This window comes from Pelmatolapia mariae, linkage group LG10_11 (genome assembly GCF_036321145.2).
Source record: "Pelmatolapia mariae isolate MD_Pm_ZW linkage group LG10_11, Pm_UMD_F_2, whole genome shotgun sequence".
NCBI classification, from domain to species: domain Eukaryota; kingdom Metazoa; phylum Chordata; class Actinopteri; order Cichliformes; family Cichlidae; genus Pelmatolapia; species Pelmatolapia mariae.
Genome location: NC_086236.1, coordinates 46495084 through 46511923, shown reverse-complemented (window position 1 = coordinate 46511923; position 16840 = coordinate 46495084). Strand labels below are relative to the sequence as shown.

The 16840-nt window shown below is 38.9% G+C and overlaps 1 protein-coding gene across 1 annotated transcript in view; it reads right to left on the bottom strand.

The window, feature by feature from the left end:
- Positions 1-16840, bottom strand: part of LOC134635418 (A disintegrin and metalloproteinase with thrombospondin motifs 16) — a 54992-nt gene that overhangs the window by 16153 nt on the left and 21999 nt on the right. The window contains exons 6-13 of the mRNA XM_063484797.1: positions 15138-15340; positions 13522-13605; positions 12707-12866; positions 10204-10309; positions 9870-10007; positions 5849-6002; positions 3458-3553; positions 896-1044 (exon numbers count right to left, since the gene is read on the bottom strand). Coding sequence (XP_063340867.1) covers positions 896-1044; positions 3458-3553; positions 5849-6002; positions 9870-10007; positions 10204-10309; positions 12707-12866; positions 13522-13605; positions 15138-15340 — 1090 coding nt within the window. The remainder of the gene's footprint in view (positions 1-895; positions 1045-3457; positions 3554-5848; positions 6003-9869; positions 10008-10203; positions 10310-12706; positions 12867-13521; positions 13606-15137; positions 15341-16840) is intronic.

Sequence of the window (16840 nt, the reverse complement as noted above, 5' to 3'; positions counted from 1 at the left end):
GTCTAATTTAGCCCACCACTTGTCAGGATCTTGGCATGACATGATAAAAAGGAAGTCCCAGCATTTGGAATAGGGGCCCCTGACTGACTGACAGTGCCAATAATCATGAGTGACTGATGAGTTGGGGGCTAAATTAGCAGATAAGTGACAGACTTGTGTGACTTAATCACAATTCTTAATATACTGTTGGCCCTTAGTCAAACAATCAGAGGTACCACAGGCCATCCAAGTCTTCTGCATATTATAGTAAGAAATTATACAACTAGAAAACTATACTTTGACAGATGATGACTTTTAGGTAGACTTTTAGCACCATTTAGTAGAACTGTTGGTAGTGTATTCAGTAGAATTTAAAAGTAACACTTGCTGTATAGTGTGAACAGTGAGGACATGTGTTAGTGTGGTTTACAGAAAGTATTATCTGGCAGCAGTATGATAGTTAGCATATAGCTTAGCATAAAGACTGGATACGAGGATTAACAGCTAACAAGGTTTGTCCTGAGTCGGTCTAGAAACACATCTAAAGCTCAATAATCATTCAGTATATCATTATTATATCTTAATTGTTTAATTAGAACACAAACACTTATTTGTGATACCTAAAACAATATCAATGATAAGACTCCCATTCCAGGAGGCTCCTAAGTTAATTTAAAATCCAAAAATTATTTTAGTCTAGGTTAAAAATCATTAAAAGTTTTTAAAAGGATACTAAGGACAAGTGGATGTGAGGACTTTTACATATAGAGAAAACTAGGTGCCGTTTCAGTTAGCAATACAGACAGAAGAGGTTTTGAGTAAAGTTTGTAGTCACTTGTAGATTTATGTTTTTCTAATGCTATGTAAGATTCAATGTAAATATAATGTTAGAGGTCATTGCTGTGTCTTTCCCTACCTGGGGTTGCTGCATTGCCTCTCACGATATGTAACGCCGCTCTCACAGCTTCTAGAGCATGTAGACCAGGAGGACCACTCTGACCAGTGGCCATGCTGAGGCCTTGGACCCTCATCACCCTGTTTCACACACTGGCCCCGACGACACCACTGAAGGGAACAAAAGAGCATTGATATATGGGAAAGAGAAAGATGCAGCAGAATGGGGGTTCAAATAGAAACTGTCAAAACTAGACCCGTTTTTATCTTAATCACGAGTGAACTCACACAGAATCAGACTTCAGCATCGTCCATCTTTGCCGTTTCTCATATGTAGCATGTGGCATGCATTTCTCATTATGGGGAATGCTCTGTTCTAGGTAGAGTGTGCTGGGATCATTAATAGGATCACTGAACATGCTGGCTGCAAACTCACTGGCAAGTGCTATTCTAACATCCGTGCAAGTCTGTGGGACTGGACTTAACAGAGATTTTGCAGAGAAGAGCAGTGAGGTTAAAATCTGTTTAATACTTGATTTGATTGCACTGCAAATGTGCCTTCTTATGTTCACCTCTGCCACGTCAAGATATGACTTACTGTGCTTACTGTACTGTTTTGTTTTGTTTTTTTTAAACTGTGGGCCAGTCCTGGTTACATGTTTACAGTCTACCAGTAAAACCTTTTAGAGGTCATCTCATGCTCTTTCAATTTTCAAAGACCAGTTTCTCTTTCATTCTGATCTCTGGTGGACTGAAAAGCCATGTGCATATAGTGTTACTAGCTGCTTCTGACCAAGCAGCTTTCGAGCAGTGAACACTGCCAAATGTGTCCCTTAAGGTAGCAGGCAAAACCGAAGATTACGCGATAGTGGATAAAAAAAATCTTTAAATATGTTTCTGCACTTCTTTGGACTGCATGCAATGATGGTGATCGTACAGGGAAAACTCAAAGCCACAATCAAGTACATACATCAAAGGCCGAATCATTAATCAGTTTCAATGTACTTCTTCTCCCAGAATTCCACACACACTGGTATTGCATAAGCTGTGCTATGTCCATACATCAAACATATGCAGCTGTTCTTGTTCTCACTATGTGAACAATAACTACACAAGAGACCACAGACCCACACGCCAGCATATGCAGACTCATGCACACCTCACCAACTAATCTCATGGTCCTTGACTAAGAACTAGAACAGCTGATTTCCCCTCAGTTTTCCCCCTGCGGCTGAGTGCCACAGATTCCTATGTGAGGCAGTCAGTGTTTGAGCTCGGTTAATTTTCCCGTGGAGGGGGAGCGCGAGATTAAACCATCAAGTTTAATATATTGAGAAGCAAACGTTGATGAAAGGCTGTCAGGGGAGTGAGGGTAAGAGAAAGAGCAAGCCTCAGGGGGGAATCATCTTGAAAAGAAGAATGAAAAAGAAAACAAAGAATAAATAAAGAGCGCAGATTGCTTTTTGGATCCAAGCCAATTGCATATTTCTGCCACATCAGCAACAAACGAACTGCAGCTGCTCCCTGAGGTAAAAGAAGGAAGGACAGAGTGGTACCTAGAGCAAAAGAAAAAAAAGGAGTTTTCATTTACACTACCCTCAAATGTACTAAATCAAAGTAAAGTTGCTGATTCGGCTTGAAAACAACTTAAATAGTCTATGCTGGGATATGAGGCCATTGCTATGTAAGAAAAAAGCAGTTAAAAGAAGTGTAGTATCACTCAGTTCAAGCCATTTGCTTTCAAATAGCTGGACTTAACACTACATAACACTAAAACACTCAATAAATGTTACTTTTATAAGGCTATGTACATCATTGTTGCCTTTTCAGTGTATTCATAGCTATGGCTTATTGTCCTTTGCAGCTTACTGACTTAAAGGTCTGTGGTATCCCTAAGACAAAGAATGTGTTTCCCATTTTTACAAGCTTTCCCCCGCTTATACTTTTACATGCTTGGTAATGTAAAGAAGCACACTGCCAAAACACTGCTAGGGCAACTGATATGCAGGAAGGAGAATTTGCCCTGAGAGTGAAGCCATTTTTCAATAGACGTGTTTAAATCCACTTTTCTTAAGTTAGCACACATAACAGAGTAAAACTCTCTTACTGAGTTGTGTTACTCTGTTGGATGGTATTTTTCTCACCAAAACTGAGAGGAAATGTGTGTGGGGCTCTTGTTTAGGCTGTCCTAAAGAAAAAAGGCAACGTTTGCTAAATGCCATATCAATTGGGGGAACATTTTGGCTCCTTTGGCTATCAAGAAACAAAGGTTATCTTATTGGTGATATGACTAAAAGCTAACTCTATGCCCTGAATAGATTGTGGACTTTTTTTCCAGTTCACAAATGACATTTTGAAGAAGGTATCTTCATTTTCCTGCTAGCGGTTGGAACTGTCTTCGGTAAGACCGCTTCAATTGCCTCTAAGGAAATGGATAAAAGAATCCAATAGAAGTCAGCGGCTCCCATGCCACTCATGTGATGCCACTCTTGAGGTAAAAAAGCCTGTGAGTGTCAACCCCTTTAACCAAACACATCGCCATACACGCACATGCGCACACGCACTACATCATGTGTTAAGTCACCATATCGGGGCCACAAGCAGAGCCCTCAGCAGGTGGCATGAATTTGGTCTCACACTTCCTCCCAACACGGTGGCACCACAGAGCCTTGCAGATATCCTGGAACAACATAAGAGAGAGAGAAGCAAAGTGTAACTTACATGGAAACCTTAACTTACTTCTTGCTCCAGATTCCAGAAACTGGATCATCACGATCCTCCTCACAATAGCTGTAAACAAAGCTTGCAGTGGGGAAAAATGATCACTTGTAATAGCATTTTGATTTTGCCTCTTGAGAGCTAATAAAACATGTTGAAGGAATCTTGCTGAATCTGCAACTGTCTGAATAATTATTTTCTGGAGAGCTTCCCGTGTGCAGCAAATGTGAATCTCCAAAATATTTATGCTTCAGTAGCTAGGGTAAAGACATCAGCATCGATACATAAAATCTGGTCTAAGTGGTTCCAACATCATCTCTGTTGCGGATCGACGTAGCAATCTTTAGCTTTGAGGAAGTGAAACACCAAAGTGAAGAAGTAACACAGAACATAAAGATTAGGACAAAGTATTAACAGGGTACAACTGCTTTACCAAACTTACATGATGTAATGGCTGTGTTACTCAGTCATTAAAGATTCAGCTGGGAGCACCGGCCTGTTTCCCTGCTCGGATTGCCTGAGAAACACGGCTTGCTGCTTTTTAACATGTCTACTCTGTTGCTATTTGAATGACTATATCAGATTTTGACAACTCAGTGCAGATGCTGACAGACACCTCAGCCTCAGCTTGCTGCTGCCAAAAGCCACCATGGAATTCATTCCAAGGACTATTTGTCCATCTGTTTCGCTTGCTCGGGCCTTGTGTAGCAGTAAAATAATGGCAGAGAGCGGTTAGCGATGGGAGGAGAGACAGAGAGAAATGATGGACAGTGTGTCAGAGGCTGAGAAAGAAAGAAAAACGCCCATTAACATTATTCCATTTTTCCTATAAAATAGCCCATCCCTATCTAATCGCAGAGAGTATCATTTGTTCCCTCCAGTGGTACCTTATCTTGACAACAGCTGCCAAAAAGTTTAGTGAAAAATGAATTCATTACACCATGAACTGCGCCGCTGAGGCCGATTCTTGTGGGCTGTTTTTTTTTATGAGTAACAAGTGCTCAGAAAGACAGTGAGTGTAATGGCTGCTTGGAGATTTATCAGTCCAGAGCACCTTGCTGCTACCAGGTGCACAAGCGTATGTTATAAATGTAATAATCCACGGATATTCAGATATTTATATAAGCACACAAAGAAGGACAGCATGTGCATAAGAGCTAGGATTCAAAGCCAGCTACTACTGGCACTGGCATTTCTTAGAGCATAAATTAAAAAAGTCACTTACTTAAAGTTCCATACTGCAGACATAACATATTTGATACATACTGCAGTAATTTTATTACAAAGCATTAAATATCCATCTTGCTTTATCGTTGATCATTTTTGGTAATGATATCTTCCAGATGAAGAAAATTTGCTACACAGAAAATGATACAGGAACAAGACAGGTTAAAATAAAATGTTAAAATAAATGAATACAAAGCACAAAAAATGCAGTAGATACATTATCAGATTTTTATACTGGTCCACTTGACTGCAAAAAATAGAAACCTTTATCCTGTGTGTGACTAAATGCTATGGTGTTGCTGACCGGAGGCAAATATGTTCGCCATTGTAGTATACAAAAAAAGGTCACAATAATCTGTTAGAGGGTCTGTGACAAAAATGAACTATTGGCTGCTAAGGGTCTGTGGGGTAGATGGATGGTTTAACCCTGTTTGTTTCTTCAGAGAGCTTTGTATTTCTTTTAAACACTGAGAACACCCTTTCCTGAATGGTTCAAACAATACAGGTGCAGCTTTGGCTCAACTGAGGTTCAGGTGGGATACTATATTTTAAGACTGATTACATTTAACAAGTATTTAAAGCCCTATTCGGATTATCTGGGAGAGTATTTCTAACAGTAAGATCAGCAGCAATGAGACAATGGGAGAGCAACGAGCAGAGATTCCCACTGGCAATGCTCCAGTGTATATTTAGTCATCTATCCCAGTGAGTACAGTATATCATGGGCAGTCTTCGAGTCTCAGTCTTTGTGTGTGGATGCATATGTGTGTACATGCACAAGGGCATGTAACCCGGATCAGTTTCTCTTTTCCTTCCTCTTTTTATTTGATTTTTCCTCTACCTCATTCATCCCATCCCACTCTTGCATTCTTTGACTTTTTTTCCCTAACTAACAACACATGATTGTTAAAAAAACGTATCAAATGCTCACGTTCCAGTAGATGTACCGATAAAACCCCTGACTGGGATTATAAACCTGTTTTTAAATTAGCATTAGATGGCATAAGAGAGTCCAAATCTATTTTATTACCTTCTTAAAATCAAGGGTGCAGAGTTTGGCCTTCTCCCCAAACTGCCATTTGCATTGTGTGTCTGCATCGTACAGCTCGCCAGGCAGCTTCTCAGGGTATTGATACTCTGTGATTGCTCTTGGTTCATCTGATAGGCACAAAGCCTGGGCAGAACTGGGGAATTTGATAGGGAGATAGCAAAGGAAAAGCACAAAAAAAGAGTTAAGTAGCTGGCATATGAGACTGCCTGCTGTGCACATAGAAATTCCAAAAGTGAGCATCACTCCACGTGTTCCATTGTTCCCAGCACAGTGACAACTGTAAAGTGTAGCTATGGTAACATAACAAGTTGGCAAACTCAAAACCTGTGGGTAATGTTTTAATGCATCAGACACTCAATTATGACAGACATAAAAAGTCCTTGCCCATATCGCTCATATCCTAACACCAGCAGGGGGTTTCCAATGTTAACTGATATCACTGGTTACTATACAGTGATGTTTTACAGCTTAAACACTGCAGTCGGGGAATATAATACAAGAATATGGTGGAAAGAGCATGAAAAGGCAAAATATGCTGGAATGGTTCATTGTGTTAGTGAGTGGTCCTGATTGCTTTAGCAGAGTGTATGAGTGTCTGTGTGTGTATATGTGAGATCTTCCATTGCTTTATGGGTCCTGTGTGTCTAAAGAGAACAATGTCTGTTCTACAAGTGCAATATTCTGGTATTCTACATTATTCACATAATATGGTTCCTGAAAAATACATTACATTTAAAGTACTGTGTGATCACACACATCAGCAAGGACTCAAGTAAAGATTGGGAGGACTTAATGTAATTCACAAGTAAAATTACAAAATGATTTGCAGGATCTCTTGACAAATTCTGTTATGAGCAGTTTTTCATATTCACTGAGGGCAAGAGGCTAAAGACAAAATTTACCCACCCACCCCTAAAAAATGTAAGCATGGTACACAAGATTCTCATCAGCTAGAGATAAAAAAGCATCCTTTCTTTTCTATGATTCCCTCAGGATCTACAGGCTCACCCCATCCAGACCGAGGGCTATTTATATCTATCTATTTGTTTGTTGGCACATAGAACACAGACAGCAAACTGCTGAAAAAAAAAATCATAAAAAGTTTAGATAACTTCACTGCTGTGAAGAAGACTGGTCACAAGCAGACTCATAGCTGAAGAACATCTTATCTGCAAGACTTTTTGATTAGCATTGCTGAAATCAGAGTGTCAACCAAACATATCAAACAAACCAGCGTCCAACAAACATACTGTAAACACATTTTATATTTACAGTATGTTCGCTGCTTGCAAACTTCCTATTAGCTTAATTTTAAATTAAGTCCGTAAGTAACAAAGTCTGTCTAACTGCATTTCTAAAACGGAAACATTTTGCATGCTGTTTGTCATTTGATTATTATGACTGACAAGATATAATGTAGTATATCTGTTTTACAGATGGAAATGAGTGGTTTTATTACTTTATCATAGCCAGCCAAGCAGTTTCCCTGTCCTAGTTTTTAAGCTGAGATATGCTATGCTAAATTAAGATAAGCTAACTAGAAATTGTCACAATCTGCAAACCTTGTAGAGACTTTTTCTGCAACTCTGATCAAGCTTCGTCTTCATTCAGCTGCTCCCATTAGGGGTTGCTGTAGTGGCTTGCATCTCACCCTATCTTTAGTATCCTCCTCTGTCCTCTGTCTCCTCTGCATGTCCTCTCTTTGTCCAGAAATCTTTCCTGTGCTCTTCCTCTTTCCCTCCTGCATGGCAACTCCATATTCAGCTCCCCCTGTTTAATGTACCAAGTATCTCTTCTTTGCACATGCCCAAACCATTTCAGCCTTCCACTCTAAAACTTTCTTTCCAAACTGCAAATCCTGAGCAGTCCATCTAATGTACTCATTTCTAATCTGGTCCATCCTCGTCACTCCTAGTGAAAATATTAGCATGTTCAACTCTGCCACCTCCGGTTGGCTTCTCGTCTTTTTTTGTGCTACTGTCTCCAAACCAGACATCATAGCAGGTCTCACTACCATCTTATAAACTTGTCCTTTCACTTTTGCTATTATCCTTCTGTCGAAAATCACCCCTGATACTCCAGCCACTACACCCTGCCTGCACTCTCTTCTTCACCTCTCTTGTGCACTGTCCGATGCTTTAGATGGCTGACTCGTCCACCTTCAGTACATGTCCTGCATCACCCTCACATACTTCACTGCTACTCCCGACATCCTCGTATAATACCACAACTCCTCTCTTGGCATTGTATCATATGGTTTCTCTAGATCTACAAAGACAGTGCAACTCAACTTTTCCATCAACACTCTCAAAGCAAACATCACATCTGTAGTGCACTTCTCTGCCATACTGCTGCTCACTAATCATCACCTCTCTTCTCAGCCTAGCTTCAACAACTCTTTCCTAGAGCTTCATGGTATGCCTTATCAGCTTTATCCCACTGGATCTACTACAGCTTTGCACATCACCCTTGTTCCTGCAAACTGGCACAGTACACTTCTTCTCGATTCCTTACACATCCTCTCACTCCCCAGGCTTGTGTTAAACAATGTGGTTAAAAAACTCTACAGCCCTTTCTCCTAAACATCTCCATACCTCAACAGGTATGCCATTTGGACTACCTCTCCTTGCGCTCTTCATCCTCTTCATAGCTTCCCTCACTTAGTCCCTACTGCACTTCACTACCTGTGCTCCATCCATCCATTCCTGCTCTCATTTTCTTCACTCATCAGCTCCTCAAAGTACTCTTTAGACCTGCTACACATCCTTTCCAGCTTGATCTCTCTGCCTAATCAGATGCTACAAAAAATGCTTTACTCCTTCCTTAAACTCTCAGCAAGGAGCTAAATAAGCACATTTCTCAGAGGAGTCTGAGAGAGAAGGGGATCTTGAAGCTTTCTGGTTGGTTTCACTAACTTCAACAACAAAAACAACTTCAAGTGGCTTTTAAGGAATTTGCTTTCACTGACGTGAAGATTATCCATCCATGTTAGGCATGGAGGGATAAAGCATCTGACCATGCGTACAGTCCGGCCTGTCAGTCATGGCTGACTGAAGAGAGGTAGATCCAGAGTGAGTGTAATATAAACTCTGCTGGCTGACATAACGCTTCTCTCCATAGCAGATGAAGGAGACACTGTGGAGTCTCATGATTGCAGCTAGGAAAACATACAACATTTCAGCAATAATATCATTCAGTAATAATGCAAGATGACGACTCCTTGATGGTTTAATGTTTCAGCGCTCTCCTCCATGTGACCTCAAGAGGTGATGGGAGTTTAATATAAAACTGACAGCTCTAACGAGGTTGAGGTCATTCCAGCTCTAATAACTCAGCGAGGAAATACACTGTCTGTCTCCGCCACTCTGAGAGGGGAGACCTGACAGTTCAGCTAACACACGGGTAAATTTAGTGGTGGGCACTGACTCTGAGCTATCTAGTTTCAAGTATACACGCACACAGACACACACACCTACATCCACAGACAAATAGAAACATGTCCAGACACATGGGCGCGTTGTCCGTGATGGCTGTTTTCCCGCTTGGGAGAACAGGCTATAAGCAGAACAGTGCACAAACCAACTGCCATGCAAACCTACGGCTTTTACTAGCATGCATCTTGATGCACAATAAAAGTGCATTTTGTAAAAGAGCACTAAGAGAAACGTAGGACCATATTTCACTTAAATTAGCTGCTATGGTAACTACATTCTTTCCTTAATTGCATATAGCCTCTTGTTCGTTCAAAGCTTTAAAATTGCTTTTGAAATATAAAATCTTTTACAGGTTTTATATAGGTAAAAGTACAATTTTTCACTTGACACATTAAAAAAAAAAACACAATGAATGCATGAATTAATTAAGTGGCCAGTTTGAAAAATGTAGTTGTGTGTTTGTTGTGTGAACTCTAACAAAAAGGCAGACATGAAAATTCTTAAAAACACTAGTTTAATTTCTTTTAGTCAACACAATGAAAGTAAAAAACCCCCCAATTGCTTACTTGAGGAAGCGGCTGAGGTACTGACGGCTGCAAGCAGACCAGGAGAAGACACCGTTGTGACCAGCTAATGTGGGAGACATGATGTTGCCTTCTGACTTTTTACAAACATTCCCTTCACCATCATGGACCATTCCAAAACTGGAGAGTTAAAAAAAAGAGATTTTTATCTACAAATTCAGGTGACATAATCATCTACTTCACACGTGACAAATGCAGAAGTTGTCATTCTAATAGATTATTTATTTTTACATGAATTAAAACAAATTTTGGTAAATTTTTCATTTCATTGTCGAACAAGGTTGAACGAGGCTGAATGTACTTTGGAAACCCTTACTTGTGTCCTGATTCATGGGCGATGGTGAATGCCAAACCCAGGCCAGTGTCCTCATTAATGGTACAGCTACGGTATTTGCTACACATCCCGCTAATTGGCGCAAACCCTGCAAAAGCAGTGATAGATTTTTGTTTTTGCAATCTTTAATACAAGTTTTATTATTTATTAGTTTAAAAAAGCCATTCCAAAAATAACTGTAATTGGTTAGTTAAAATAACTGCTGTCAAGTTGCTTCTTCTCAGCTTTTTAACTCTACATTGCAAGAGAAATTTCTCAAACGATACGCACTGGTGTGAATTTGTGGACGGCACATGTCGGAAATATCAAACAACATCAGTGAATTCAAATCCTTCCATATGTTAACATATGGTGCTCTATATAGTCACATATGCTACCTTTTACTTCACTTTAAAACATTCTTTCCCTATCTTCACATCTTTCTCATATCTCTCATTCTCAGTTAAACTCTTTTATAGTATTCAGCTCCCTTTGTGCCTCTCTCCGTCCTCTCTCCTCCTGTCTCTCACATTTACAGCAACCTCTGGCTCTGAATCAAAAAGGCTAATCCACACGAGAGCCTCCCTTAACGTTTTTTCCTTAGAGTTTCATGGTGAATTTGGCCTTAAATTTTGTTTGATTTACATCTCTAAGTCTTTGCCACAGAGTGGCTCATATACATAACAAATGTGAGCAATGATATTAAATATAACAAGGGAGATTAACTGTGAGAACTACCATTTATTTCTTTTTTGTGTTAGGAAAGAGGTAGGTCATTGATATTATATGACAGTTTTGAAATATGAATAAAAACATTGAAGAATAGGGCTCTAATAGTAATCCAAATAAACAGTGAATGGTTGTGCTAATGCCTATTTTACATTGTACTTCTGGGAATTAGAAAGCACTGATTCTTATTTTGACTGGACAGACACACAAACACACACACACCTTTTATCTAAGCTCGCACAGCTGTATGGATGAGGCTAGTGCCGGTTTCGACACTTTATTGTAAAATCTTAGGTCTGGGGAAGTTACACTCTTGTGTTTTTCTGGTGCAAAAAAGGGGAGTTTTTTTCTCACAGTGTGGAAGATAAGAATGTGTTGGCACGGTCATTACCCCAAATAAGCTTCTGTTATTGTGCTAGGTGATGCACACTCACAGAGACAGAGTGTTTCTGAATGCTCAAGCCAGCTGAGCTTAGTCTATGTAGAAAAACACTAAGCACTCTAAACTAAATGAAAACCTGATAATGTGTCCACTTTCTGAATTTCTATCTGGTTTTTCTGTTATCTCTGTTAAATATGGTTGGCTAAAAAAAAGTAAAAAAAATAAATATTCAGATACTAATTATCACTAAATACTTAATTACTATTGCATCAGATGAATTGCGATGAATTGATATAGCACTGATATCAACAGTGTTGTCTTTGTCTCACCTAGCTAACACACAACTTCACACAACATGCTGAAGGCATACAGCCCCACCCCTTTACTAGCAGCTGAAGATGTCCATCACAGCAGTGAACAACACTTTATGAACAATTTCGAGAGGTGAGTAAAGCTCCCCTTTTCAACAATAATTAAGCTCTAAACAGGTAGCACAAATGTCAGCCTGGCCAGCACACACATTTAACTTATAGCCGCATTAGCTGTCTCTTAATGATCATTAAGGTAGCAGCTAGCAGTTAGCAGTTATGGCTATTATTGGAGCTAGGCCGCAAAATCACTTGTGCCTGTATAACAGTGTTTATTTATTAATTTAAGAGGATTTTGCAATTATTTGTTTCTTGTAAAGTCCCTAATTAAAGCTGTGAAAAGTCTAAAACTAGACAGAAACAATGGCATCATACCTTACCAACAATATTTGATCAGTAATGAAAACATGGTACCAAGTCACCAGAACCCAAACAGCCTAAAATTGTTGTTTTTAAATAAAAAAAGAGTTAATCTTAAGATTCTGTACAAGCCTGAAAATATTTGTAAGATATAATTGTATACACCTCAACCTATAACTCAAAAATACTGTTGTTACTGATGTTATTTTTTAATGTATTGTTCTAATCTTTATGTAAAAAAATAACTTCTCTTAATATTTTGTCACTCCCCCTGGTATTAAAAATGGTATTGGCATCATATTCAAATTTTGTATTGTGGTAATCCTAATGTTAAGTCTATATATGTTTTTCTTCCTCCACAACATCAAAAATGATTGACATACATATTTCCAGGGGTTAAAGTGGTTGAATGATCGGATACTGATAACTGGTAATACATTTATAATAAATCTGGATTTAACATAAAGATAAAAACTAAACATAAAAATAAAGAAGATGATAGATTTTGCTTTCCAGGTTAAGGTACGCTGAGCAAATATGATGGATCGGTGTATTGACAGGATTGTTTATTGCCTCAAATGAGGCCTTCTGGCATTTGGTTGTTGCAGAATCTGCTCTTTTGTGATTTACAAGCAATAGAGCAACAAAGAGGTTTTTAAAGTCGTACCAAGAGTATCACAGGGTTCATTCTTCCAAGAGCAGATGTCGAGTCCCGTGAGGAGGATGGCGTGGTCATGGTGCCGGCCTTCTCTACCTCCCAGGGTGGACTGCCAGTGGCAAAAGCTGTTCAGTGTGTGGTCTGCATGGTGGTTGATTACTAAGCCATTCTGTGACATAAAACACATAAAAAGATATGATGATAGTATTAACTTCATTGAGGTAAAGCATTATTATCCATATATTTACTGCCAACTTACAGATTCTCTCTGGGTCTTTATAATCAATAACCAAGATCTCTTAGACATATAGCATGCATATTGATAACAACATAAAGGCTTACAGATTTTCTTTTGTGTACAAAGGAAAACGTCTGTGAACATTTTTGTATTTTCACCATTCCTCCTGCTTATAAATACTTAATTTTAAAATCTATGAAGTGGCTGGAAAGTCTAAGCCATTGTTCTCAAGCTGCTTTACTTTTCCCAACTGTACCCCAACAGTTTGTCTCTCTCTGTCTGTGTCGCTCATTTACTCCTAGACTCCATGAGAATTTCCCCTGTGGCAAAGATCCAGGGAAATACATGCTCTATTTAAACTGTAAAAGCCCCTAGTTGTTACAACAGCCCCAGGAAGATTTTGGAAGGACCAAAAAGATCTGGAACCTCAGGCAAAATAAACAAATAAACAAACAAATGATCCTTTTTTGCGTTTCCTACATGCCCCTTGGTATGTACAGCTAAAGAACATGGTAACATATTGTTAGTGTATAGGGTTGAGTTGCCTGGGTGAATGATGATTCTGACTAAAAACTGAAACGCTCACCTGTTCTTCATCCAGGAGGACGAGACCCACAATCACTATGTTGATATTTCCCCCTATTGTGCCATCTTTGAACAGACTTGAGACCTAAAAGGCAAACAGACAATCATTATGACGTATTACTAGCGCATCTGGCGTTTGTCTAATCCATCTCAAGTAATGTTTCAAACTCATGTAATTTGAGACATAAACTACATGTGCATGAGTAATTTTACAAAGCTTAAAGTGGCTTGAACGTGACCATCAAAGTGACATCTGAAGTACTCGCCTGTTTATACAAATGCAGGATCTGTCATTAAAAACTGCCACTGGTGCTCGAAGAGGATCTGATTAGTACAATCTAGGCTGATGTGTTAAAATGTCCTTAACTTATATTTATGCGCCACTCCCATAATATGACTATGAGGGTACTGCTGAGGTCACATTCACATTCATAACTGCTGTATTCAATTTAGTTTCTTGTAAGGACATCTGACCACTCTTTAAAATTTGGGCTTTGAAAGTGGACTTCTAATCTTTGGTTCATGTTCGCTGTATGCCTTTCTCTAAGACCTCGTGAATACATCTTTAGGAAAACTCATTCATTTCCCTCTTTTCGTCCTGCTTTGCGCTGACTCACAGAAAGACCGTGGTTTGTTGCAGAAAGGTCAGAGAGGTCATCAAAGAGCTCACTTAAACTAAGCTATGCTAAAAGCTGAGTGTTTGACAGGCTGTCAGATGTCTGAATTGATTAGAGCAATGAATCCCTATATGTTTTTACATATAGGAATAAAGTATCACACCTGTTTCCACAGATCTGTAGTGTTTTGTGATGCATAGTGCACTGCATGTTTTTTTTTTAAATAAGTAACTATGATTTTTTTTGTCTTTCCACTGTCACTGTGAAAGCATAATTCTATACAAAGCTAAAGAGCTTATTAGATTTCCTTTCCAACAAATATTAAATGACTTTTGTAAGCCCCATGAGGGCTGGCAGGTGGTGTGAAGCGTTGGGTATTTTCAGTGAAACCCCATATGGTATTTAGGTGAGGCCTATGAGGCCGGTGACTGCTCTGACTTCGTTTTTACTACAGGGAACTATGTTTTCAAAATAGATGGATTATCTTTGGATTTGTCAGTCAGTCATTAAGTAGCAAAACAAGTGTGACGGTATTCGCTTACAGATAAGCTGAGAGGAATGGAGGGGGACACTGCAAACGTTGTGGAGATGATCTCACCCAGATATCAGTTTTCTGTTTTAAGATCTCTGATAAGTTAGTCTAGCAGACAGGAGTGTCAAGTAACTAAATCCTTACTTCAAATAAATTGCATGGCTTCCTCTTTCATCAGCTGATGTTATGGTGTATAATAGCAAAAAAAGCACAGCATCCTAAAACTTCATTTGATGATGTGACTGCAAAGTTACACCAGGCTTTGTGGTTCTGCTGTTAAAGCCACTTGTAAAAATACAAGACAACTTTCCCATAAAGTTACAAGACATCATATTTGGTATTCTTAAAAAAACGAGTCAGCCTTAAGGTTGATTTATGTAACTCCTGTCTTGAATCTGTGCTGCACCCATGCTAGCCTATAGGCAGTGTGCACATCAAACACAGTGGTAAAGACTAAATTTGTCTCACCATGTTAAGCACAGTAAGAACATATGTAGTTATGTTCTCATGGCCATGGTTGTCCATCATCTTTCTGTCCACCACCACAAGTGTCTCCACATTGAGTCCCTGGCTGGCCTTGTTCTTCATCAGCACTGCCCTTTTATTCCTTGGGATAAACTTGTATTCATCTGGAAGGATAAAAATATCCTCTTCTGGAGGTTTCGGCATGTCTGTGAAAACAGATGGAAAAAGATATAGAGTAAGAATTCATTAAGTAATAAACTGGTCTGAAGCAAAATGATGTAGTAACAGCTGAACAACCTGAACGGAGCATTACTCAGTGATCTATGGCTGCACAGTTAACATGATGAACTACTGTATGGAAGCTTCCGAGTGACTGATGAAAGCCCAAACAATAGTGCATATAATAGCGCCTTAATTGCAGCCATAATGTCCATGACAAATACAAGCCTTCCTTTCCATTGCTGATTACATTTGCACGTGATTTGAAATAAATTTGTAGCCACTAGCTAAATGTTTACCTTTGCTTATGTGTGCTAACCAGCGATTCTGGCAAATAGCTGGCAACAGCTCTGGATGATTAACTGTGCTCTTACTTTTGTGACCTGATGTCATGGATAAACTGCTGACTGTGCTTTTTTTTTTTTTTTACTGTTGTTGACTCTGGCAGTCTTAGTGTTATGCTACCATTAAGTGTGAAATCCCAGTATGTGTTCTGCCTTACAGTAGCTACAGCTACATAAAGTAACAATATTTAAAACAATCGACTATAGGAAATATTTACATGTTGAAAGCACACACATTCATCTGAAATGTATGTGCTTCCAGAGCTGTTTCATATTCTATAGACATGTAACATAAATATAGTGTATTTTTGTCCCAAAATGATGTTATAGTGTTTTTTTGTTTGTTTGTTTATTTAGTACCAAGGAAAGGTGTGTTATGAAAAAGATTTTGTAACTTTTGATGAATTGAAGCTTGCTATTTGAATCTGGGAGTGAAAGCACTTTCTCGCATTCATATTTGAACTATGACATAAAGTAAGTAGAACACCTGTTAGTGCAAAAGCACAGCATGCAACCATTGTATCTTGTAACGTTATCTTCTTAAGTCTTCTTTTCAGTGTTTTGATAGGTTATCAAAATTTTGACCTACTCATCGCTGGCTTAGATAATCTAAAAGGGCTAGAAAGTTTGCTTATACAGGCGGAAAGCAGGTGAATGACTAAAGTGCCCCTTGACGAACACACAACGCAGGTGTTCGGTGATATCATCTTATAAAAATGCAAACATTATTGTGTTTTCATAGGGACATACAGCTGTTCTCGTTTGAAAGACCCCCGTGATGCAAGCAATGTTAACGGATCTTGTGGTAATTTCTTGAGAGCAAACATTTGTCATAGTGCAAAGTAAATAAAAGTTATAAGAATTAACCTTTACTCATAAAATCAACCACAAATGTCTAAATAAATACATGAAAATTATGATTGTTCAAGGAATCAGCATGAATTAGTGTTATTGTGTTTAAAGATTTTCAGTCTAAGACAATCTGCATTACAAGATTCACAATCCCCGTTTTGTGTAAGTGACAACACACTGCTGATTGTCTCCTTCACATAAAAAAGGGGCTAATGTGTTAACAATATGTGAAACCCAAGTCAACACAGAATGTGTTCACAAGTATTTGTAAATGTTTGCTGCACAAATATG